At 37.8% G+C, this 10,125-nt stretch overlaps 1 protein-coding gene across 2 annotated transcripts in view; it reads right to left on the bottom strand.

The window, feature by feature from the left end:
* Positions 1-1,081: 1,081 nt before the first annotated feature.
* Positions 1,082-10,125, bottom strand: part of LOC127789983 (proline-rich receptor-like protein kinase PERK1) — a 25,406-nt gene continuing 16,362 nt past the window's right edge. The window contains exons 1-9 of one of the 2 annotated variants that reach the window (XM_052319151.1): positions 9,592-9,877; positions 7,832-7,930; positions 7,424-7,738; positions 5,934-6,020; positions 5,756-5,826; positions 3,733-3,809; positions 3,366-3,513; positions 2,342-2,503; positions 1,082-1,600 (exon numbers count right to left, since the gene is read on the bottom strand). In XM_052319151.1, coding sequence (XP_052175111.1) covers positions 1,322-1,600; positions 2,342-2,503; positions 3,366-3,513; positions 3,733-3,809; positions 5,756-5,826; positions 5,934-6,020; positions 7,424-7,738; positions 7,832-7,930; positions 9,592-9,877 — 1,524 coding nt within the window. In that variant the 3' untranslated portion in view covers positions 1,082-1,321. Of the gene's footprint in view, positions 1,601-2,341; positions 2,504-3,365; positions 3,514-3,732; positions 3,810-5,755; positions 5,827-5,933; positions 6,021-7,423; positions 7,739-7,831; positions 7,931-9,591; positions 9,878-10,125 lie in introns of those variants that run through there. The other variant, XM_052319152.1, reaches the window with a different exon arrangement.

Raw genomic sequence — 10,125 nt, 5'->3', positions numbered from 1 at the left:
TCTTCAAAATAGATTTAAATAATTTAAAATTTATAAATATAATTTTAGTTTTTTTTGTAACTTAGAAAAGTTAAAATTGGTTGACGGTGATAATTTGAAAAAAATTATTTAAATTTTAAAATTTTTCTAAAATATAATATGTTATGATTTATCACTTTCAAAATTAAAAATTTTAAAAAAAAATTTAATCATAAAAATAAAAACACCACTTGCGATATTAAATTTTATAAAAAAGATAAATTCTTTCCCTAATGGATAACTTATAAAATGTTATTAACTATTTTTATTATTGTATTAGAAAGAAATTTTTTAAAATTAAAATTAACAAAATCTTATTTATGTTCAATTATGCCAAAGATTAAATAATTTGATTATATTGTAAATTGAAAAAAATTACTTTCTAAATTAGAATACAAAATTTTAATTAATGATTTTTATCTTAAAAAAAATAAATTTTTACTAAATTTAATTATTTTTTAAAATGCCCCTAAATTAGTGATCGCCTAGGCCCCAAAACCCTTGAGCCGGCCCTCCCCATCACCTCCGACACGCCGCCTCCACGGCCCAGGAGGAGGGCCTACGCCCTCACTTATCCCCACCAGAGCGTCAGACCTTGATTGGCCCTCCTTGACCGTTGGATCACTCACGCAGTCGTTCGGCCGGGAGAGAATTGAGGTGGCTCGTGATCCGACGGCGTGATTGCCCTGAAGAATGAAGCCTTGATGGATTCAGGTTCAGGGAGTCCATCGGCGTCCTCCGCCGGCGGGTGTGGAATTGGGTTCAGCAAACTGTCCACCTCCTTAGTTGCTTCCATATCGATGGCACCGGCAGAGTGGGTACTATTTCGGGTAGCTTCCATATCTTATGCTATATCTATAATATAAATAGATGGATACGTTATTTTCTTGTTCCGCTTCAGGCTTAGTAGGCCTTAGTATTACGACCCGTGGATTGGTCTGCCCACGTGTCCAGCGAACAAGCATGGATGTGGCATAGGGGTATTTGAATCACCACAACACACGAAGCAAAGAAACCACCAAATGGGAAGAAAAAATAAAAGAAAGACGACACGCCAAGTGCATACACATACACGCATGAAGAAGACTGAAATGATCACTCAAGAGACATCATCCAGATCCAGTAGCTTTCAATGGCGACTAGCTAGCTGTGGCACCGAACACTTACTGAAATTTCATTATTATCAAGTTAACTTCAACCAAGTCATCTGCAAGGGAAGGCAGGGACACGGGGGCACCAAAATTAATACGAAATGCAAGCTGCAAATCAATAGCATTTCCATTTGGATTTCAGTTTCCTTTTTTCAAGAATGTTCCAGGCTTGAGCTGGTCCCGGTCTCTTGAGTGGTTCGTACAACTTCGCTGCTGGAGCCAGATGGCTGAAGGCCATACTCGCCGGTTGGCGCACTGTATTCGCTAGCACTCTGTAGCGCCAACTTCCTGAATTTCTTCAAGTCCTCCTTGTACTGAGAAGTGTTATAATCTGAGCTTTCGTGTGGTGGTCCGTAAACTGTGCTGTTTCCTGGTCTAACACCCTCATTCAGATCATCCATGGACATGTTTCCTTCCAAAGCTCTGGCAATCTGCAAAAGGTTATATTTACATGGAATGCCACCAAGAAGATTGTTTACAATTCACTTGGAAAAAAATCTATGCTTGCCGTGCAGCTCCAATGAAGCAAAATGAGTTTTTATCATATGGTATCAATATTCCGTAAAATGTCTATGACTGCATAAAATTGGAAATAGCTAGAATTTGAAATGCAACTCAAAATATTTCAGATGACACTCACATCAGAACGAAGCAATTTTTTGGATATCTAAGGGAATTACATGATACCTAGCCCTGTTTGGAAGTAGGATTTGTGGAAAGAATGAAGAAGAAAAGGAAAACAAATGATTTTCTGTGCATAAGTTAATTTTCATTTTATTTTTCTTTCAAATATCCTAGTTCCAAGCAAAAGAGGTCTCAGGTCTGGTAATTTTGACTGCTGATTTTAAAGCACCAATCAACAAGAGTAGGACTTAGAAAATGGCAGCCATCCTCGAAGACGGTGGACAAGAATGAAATTGAGAGACTTCCAAGGATCCCTAGAGCTCATCTGTTCCAAGGATCTTAGTTAATAGAATTGTAGCTTTTAGGCCATGTAAAACATAATGAAGCCGTTCAATTCCTAGTAGGCATCCAAATGGGTGTCTTGCGTATGAACAACAATAACAAACAACATATCATACTTTAACCCCATTAGGTGAGTTTGGCAAATGAGCAGCTTAGAATAGAAAAGGAAAATTGGATAGCACATATGACAGCTCTATCAGAGATACCTGGCTCATTCGTGGACGGCGCTGTGCCAAATGGCGGACACAAACAGCAGCACAAGCAACTACGCGCATCATCTCAGCAGGGTCATACTTGTCCTGCAACCTTGGATCAGCAAGTTCAGAAAAGTTGCCATCCTCCAAAGCCTGTCTGAGCAGGGGCCTTGCCTGCAATTTTTCATCACAGACAAGATCAGTCAATTTGTGGTAGGAAAAGAATCTAAGAATTAAAGTTGTAAACACATTAAACATGCAAGAGCAGACCTTTAACAAGAAAAGTGAGACATGAATCTTCTTTTCTTTGTATATGCGTGAGCATTTGGACAAACAACTTCTTACACTAGTTTTTCCCTTTTCGTTCCCTATTTCTTCTAGGGACACAATGAATCACGGGCTCACAACTTGGAGGACAACGGAAAAAAGCTTTTACTATAAAGAATAAAACAAAGCTCCAAGAATACAGATAGCCAGTTCAAGTTAATGAAGCTTGGCATTGCTGTATCCAAGTTCAAACCACCTATTTAGCCCCAAAAATTGGTGGTTAACCTTGGATATTACCTTGCATGTATGGGGAAATATAGAACCAACATCTTTGAGGCATGCAGCATATACAGAATGAAGAACTGGACAAGCTCAATAAAACTTAACCCCAGCACTTGGCAACCACCAACAATACCATTCTCTATAAATCGAGCACACAACAAAACCATATAAAAAAACTCCAGAATTCTATCAATAAGATAAGAAAATTGCCGGTTATCTCAATGTATAAGCCAGCATATACACAAGGAAACAAATAATAATATATTTCAAAGAAAAAATATCAGCCATTTGGAATCAACCATGAACTCTTGGCTACAAAATAACAAACTACCAAAGTATGTTGTAATATCTAAATCAAAAAATGAAAATGGGCTGATGAACAGAATGAAACTCCACCAAGAACCAATTCTTATTTATGAAAGCACAAGGGTTCTCATTCCAATCTTTTGTTGAAGGGCACATATCAAGGATCCCTTACAAAACTCACCCAGTCAACTATATTGTCATCATCAACAAACTGAACTTTATCAATAGGTCGCCGTCCAGTGATCAGCTCCAAAAGCATGACGCCAAAGGAGAAGATATCTGACTTTTCAGTAAGTTTTCCAGTAAGAGCATATTCTGGAGCTAAATAACTGCAACCAGTGAGTATGCATGTATATAAGAAGAAATAGGATTAGTTGGAGATATCATGATACTAATAAGAAAAAACAAAGTGAAAAAAACACATTACAAGTATATATATATATATATATAGATCACGAGCATATGCTTTTATTGAACCATCTGCGACCCCAGAACTACATAAGCATAGCTGATGGGCATTTCAAATGAACACACAAGTCAAAACTCACCCAAAGGTTCCCATAACACGAGTTGAAATATGAGTATCAGTATCAAGACTTAACCTAGCAAGTCCAAAATCAGCAACCTGAAAAAGGGTTCAGGTACACATTAATTAAGGAAAAAAAAAACGAGAAAAAGGTAATTGTATTTGACCACCATATTAAAAGAACTACAGCATCATACCAGACCAGAATTATTCATTTAGAGACAAATAGTAGCTTTTTCTTCATCTCTAAAAGAATTTAACAGCATTGTCGTGGCTCTACTGGAATCCAAAGACAATGCTGCGCCACCTCAGGCAGGAATTTGGGAGTTCAACTCAACCAATGGAAAGCAACAAAATGAGTATTGACCAGACACAATGTTTTTGTTATCTATTGATCTGAAGTTGGAGTTTTCCCTTTGGTTTACTTTCAAAGGAATGGAAAGGATGTCTAATTTGTTGGAGTTCCTATAGGATCTTGGTGTCCAATAGAAGAAATACAGGAAAAAGAATGTGGGGATTCACTTTTCCTCATATGGGACTGCCTTCATCCAATGGTTGTAACAAAACAGTGATATTGTGAAAAAAATTAATGGATGCAACACATTCTAGAAGCATTCTACATGCAAAATGATACACACCAATGATGTGACTTTGAACGTGAATAAACTCACTATCTTTGAGGTGTTATTTGCTCCCACTTGATTTGCAGCAGGATTTATGGCAAACCACCTCCATGATTAACAAAGTCACAAGATCTGCAGTGAACACTACTAAAGAGTTCCTTACAGAGCAACTCAATATAGAAGGAAAAGAGACATAACATCAGTGGAGGTGTTTACCATGCTTGGCCTCAGCATCTACTTATAATATATAAATGGTCATTCTCTAAAAGACACGCCCTTTTGTTGGCATCCCATTGCAGAGGTTTGAATAAAAGGGCATGTCTCTCCAAAGAATTACACCTATTCACTGGTGACCAATCAAAGAAATATGAACTAAAAGTTGTGTTTTTTCCAAAAAGGTACTTGAAATAATTTAATCATTTCAAGTCTTTTAATCCTTTATTGTTTAATAATACAAATTTTAGAACACAAGGGCTATGCGGAGTTGGCCCATTGACTTCACAAGTTGTTTCTCAGATATTAAATTTTTAAACCACTAGGGAGATCCAAGGAACTTTCTATCGTGACCTTAGGAGCAATAGAGGGGCAATATTGTGATATGGTTACAATAGTTTGTTAGGAGATATTTTGTAATCTGTTAGGAGCACATGGGTGTTGTTATGAATTCAGTTAGCAACCAACTATGCCTATAAAAGGGCTACCTGTAAAAGGATGGAATAATATGTGAAATGAGGTTGAAATCTTTTCCTTCTAATTCTCTCTATCCCTCTCTCGGTTCTCTCTGATTTCTCCCTCCCTTTCTGCTAATTTCTCTCCTTTTCAATTCTCCTGTTCTGATTTCTCTCCTAATTCCAGTCTCAACCCTAGGTAACCCTAGGAACGTGACACTTTCTTCAGTGTTTTTGGAACAACCAGTGTCAAGGCACTTCGAGGATACAGGCCATATCATATTTGCTTAAAAAAAAATTTAACTGTTCTTATTTCTTTAGAAAAATTTCTAGAACGAGAAAACAAGAGTTGTTAAAAATACCAAAATACACCAAAACCACTGCTTCTAATTTCGGGCTTGATCCTCTAATCTCTATTCAATTTTTGGACTTGGCTGTTCTTATTTTTCTCGTACAACAAGGAAACTATTTGAGGAAAATACTTCACTTTCAATTTAAAACAGTCCACAGAAATCTATAATAACATCACTTAAAGGACATTGGTTGGAGGGATTGGGAGAACCAAGGTTTTGTTTTCAATGTCTATAGACACTAAACTTATATCCACCCCCGAAGCCCCACCCAGCTTGGCATGGCGATGATGGAAGAACAGGAGTCTCCTGGAAACTGGCTCAAACAGATAATACATTCTAACTAACCCAAATCATAATGTGTCTATTTATAGACATATACAGAAGATATTATTTCAACTTACCTTTGCCTCAAAATTGTAATCAAGAAGAATATTGGCAGCCTTGATGTCCCGATGTATGATCTTGGGCAGACCTGAAGAAATAACTATGTAAAAATGATTGAATCTCTGATGATAATACTTGAACCTGAAAGAGAGAAAGAGGAGCTGCTTGTGAAATCAATGAAGATTGAAAACTCACAATCTTCGTGCAAATACACCAATCCTTTTGCAGCGCCTAGAGCAACCTTCATTCTAGTTGCCCAGCTTAAGGGTGGGCTGCCCTTTCCTGCAAGATTTTCATTGATAAGATCACTCATAGAAGGAGACAAGAATCAAGATCTTCTTTTGTTGGGTTGTACAGTTAGTTTGGAAATGGAGATCATTGAGAAACATTTCAAAAAGACAAAGGAAATCAATAAAATAATTCTGGAAATTTGTGATAATATTTGGAAACAGAAACTATCTCATATGAATGGTTATACAAACTCAATAATTAAATAGTTGAACACTTTTCATGTCCACAACTCTCTTTATAAGTAGATAATAAATCAAACTTAATCAAATGAATGCTAGCAGCCACAAGGATATAAAACCAAATAAGTTTAACAAATAATTGGTCAATAATACCAACATTAGTAGTAGATATAGGTGAAAGGGCGCTTCAGCTTAACAGGAGCTTCTAAATAAACAAACTTAAATTTATATTCTTTGACAATGTTAAAAATAAGGTTCACACTCTCCCTTCTCCTTTCTCATATTCTCTAATAATTTCAGATATCTCTTTGTTCTCAATTTGCTTTCCTTAGCCAAAAAGAGGCAAAGAGAAGTCACTTATCAGATAATCCCATGGGTATTAAAACAACTCATTATTTGGAATTGCTCTTCTCCGCTATTATTTCCTTTCAGTTGCCAAGGAAACAGAAGTGTTTAACCATTTTGATGGAAAGAAACAATGAGAAACATATAATAGAACTTTGGCTACAACTACAAGAAACACTAGAAATTTCATTTCACAATGACAAAAGGGGGGAAGTGTGGGACATCAAAGTTGAAATGAGCATAGTTTCTTTTCTAATAGTCTAACAAAAACCAAAAAACAAAAAGGATAATATCTAACCATCTTCATTATTTTTTTGCTATTAGGGGGGCGGGGGGTGAAACCATGACCAGACAAAAGCCAACAAAACTGTGATAGGCCATGGCACACAAAAAAGGTCCTTCAGTAAAAGGCCAGAACCTGCCACACTTAACGATCAATTATGGGCAACCACTAGTTTATATGGTTTATGGATAAATTGAGAACTTCCTCCTATATATGGCATCCAATACGTAATCTTCCAGTTTCCTCCAATTTACATTAAAAGTCTATTTAAGATACCAGCTAGATCAGATAGTAAGGCATCCTAGTGGCAATATGTCTTGCTTCAGTTAGAGCAATAATGGAACAGGACTAGGACACTATTGTCCTTCCATGTTGCCTCACATGTCTGTTCCTCTCCCTTCCTTCCTATTTTGAGAAAGATTTTCAAGTGTAGGAGTACATTAATCTGTACCGACCATAAAAGCTGATGCAGCTAGCCCAATCAACTTCTCATGAAGGATGAGAGCTTATTTCAAGCTTGTTATAGTGTTAGCATCCAGCATCCAGCATGGTTTTAAAGACTAGCAAGGAATGACCAAAGAACTCACCATGTAAATGGAACTCCAAAGATTTGTTTGGAACAAACTCATAAACCAGCATCCTCTGGTCCCCAGAAATGCAATATCCAACAACTGCAACAAGATGCCTGTGATGAATACGGCCAATAATTTCAATCTCAGCCTGAAATTCACGCTCCCCCTGCCTGCTCCCAACCTTTAGCTGTTTAATTGCAACCTCTTTCCCATTTGCAAGTACTCCTTTGTGGACATAACCAAAACCACCTTCACCAAGGAAGTTGGCATTGGAGAAACCATCCGTGGCCTGGAATAATTCTTCATATGTGAATGTGTTCTTTGGCAGACCTAGAAACATGACAAGTGATGGTTATGGGCTTGATTTTTCATATCCCAAGCTGCTAGTTACTGAAGATGCTAGTTAAGGGGTGAGCGATATACCTGGCAGAGGACTGAGGTTTGGCAGAATTGAAACCCTATGATCTATTGGTGAAAGAGCAGAAGGTTGCCCTTGCTGATGCAAACCAACAAAAGGTTCACCTGGAGATTACAATAAACAGTAAAACATTGCATTAATAAACATAAGTCAATAGCTAACAAGACAGAAGGTCCTGGATGGAATTATTGTCAAATTAGATATCATCATTCAATAATCATCTAGTTCTATTCACGTGCATCAATCATTCCCTAGAACTTAATTAAACTTCATAACTCCTTTAATTTCTTCCTACCACCAGTTAGGTTGTAATTTGTAATCCCATCAGTTCTTGTTTGAACTTATTCAAGGTTTTGGTTTACACATTCAAGCCTAGAAGATTTCTTCTACTACCCATGAGAATGCTACACAAGCTTAAAGTGCTTCCCCATAACAAAACTCCAATGAGGTTCAACAAGTCAAGACGCATTGCTTGACCTGCAGGAGGTAGAACAGTATTGATAAAAAATTTACCCTGCCTTCTTAGTTGAGTACCAGCAGAAACAGTCCAACCAACACCATAGATACCTAGGTCTACATGGCAGTGAAAATCTCTTGTAAATCAAGAAGTTTTTGATGTCTTTATGATATCTGCAATTTACCTTCCTTCTTGGATGATAAAAATTATTAACTTATAGTCTTCTTTGGCAACAGACTCATCAGCCTGCAGAGAGAAACTTTTTACATTTTCACATTGTTGTCAGCTTCCCCTAACAACCAATATACTTGATTGACAAGAAAACAACTCCATCAATTGGTTAAAGAAAACAGAAAAGAAAAGAAAACCAATTCATTAATTCTTCAAAAACAAAAGGTAATTCTAAATATTTCAGTAGTATTAGACTGTAATATACACTTCCAAGCAACTCAAAGAGCCTCTATTTCAGTAGTATTAGACTGCAATATACACTTCCAAGCAACTCAAAGAGCCTCTTCAACACACATCAGCTTATCCTCCAAATTTTCAATGTGTTCATTTTCTTCAAAGCTGTTACCTCTTCAATAATAATTATCTAATTCTATAATCAAGTGTGATGTGACCAAGACAGCATAAGAAGTAAAAGCCGTTGCTCTTGTGTAGCTTCTGGCTACTATCACTCTCCAAGATTCACATGCTCGTAGAGATGAGTGAATATGGCACTTCATAGGCCTCAAAACAACCAGCGCAACTCTTAACAATTTATTATAAACATGCATGTAATCATGTTTTCTTTATCCCCTTGGCTACGGAAAATCAGAATCATATTCTATGAAATTATAAGGGAAAAAACATGATTTTTTTTTTTGGGGGGGGGGAGGGGGATCCTGTTCGCTCACTAATGAATATACAGAAGGAAATCCTTAATTTGAGTTCCAGCTTACTTTAGGTCCTTGTTCATTTTCCAAAAGCCACAGCACCACGTGACTTATGTCAATGAAGGCTTTCTAGAGAAAAGAGAGAGATGCTGGCCGTAGAGGCTAAAGCTTATGAAATTTATTGCAACAAGCAAACTACCACAAAAAAGAAAAAGAAAAAAGAAAAGGGTCTGCATCTAAATCTTGAAGACTTGAACTGCAACAAAGAGAAAACAAACAAAAGCATAATATATTGGGTTTTCCAAGATTCCTCTGAATCTGAAATATTTAAAAACGAAGTTGACTGATTCAACTGTAATAAGAAATTCCAATGGCACTGGAGAAGTAAACCGAATAGAGTATTCATGAGCCCTAGAAAAATAGATCTGACCTTTAGTGCTCGGCGGAGGTGAACCAGAAGAGAGGGCCAAAGCCTGCCTCCTCTTCCTGCTCTTATACCAAAGCACGAATACACCCACTGCTACAAGCACCGCTAATCCTCCCAATCCAACGCCAACTCCTAAAGCAATCAATTCAGTGTTCCTCCTCGGCGGTGGAATAACCGCCGGCGAAGTTCCACTCGACGCGGCCGACGGTACCAGAGCAACCGTCGGCGGCGGAAGGACAATTGAGGTGGCCGGAGGCGGCGGAACACTGGCGTTCGCTGACGAGGACATTGCCGTCAGAGAACGCGGCGATCAGTTGTCTTTGATTTGCACCGTGGGAGAGACGACGAATCAACCAGGCCGTCCGCTCATTGGACGGGAAAAGGTGTGGAGCAAGTGTGGGTTCAGCGGGGACAAGGCTAGGTAAACCAACGACATCGTTTGGGCTCTATACACGGTGAAGTGGCGTCGTTTTGTCCTCCTCGCACTGTACTTGGTCGGTCTTCCGTCAAAATCAAAATACTATTTTAGTTGGTGTC

Source organism: Diospyros lotus, chromosome 14 (assembly GCF_014633365.1).
Source record: "Diospyros lotus cultivar Yz01 chromosome 14, ASM1463336v1, whole genome shotgun sequence".
NCBI classification, from domain to species: Eukaryota; Viridiplantae; Streptophyta; class Magnoliopsida; order Ericales; family Ebenaceae; genus Diospyros; species Diospyros lotus.
Note: the sequence above shows the minus strand (reverse complement) of the source record. Positions and strands in the feature narration are given on the sequence as shown.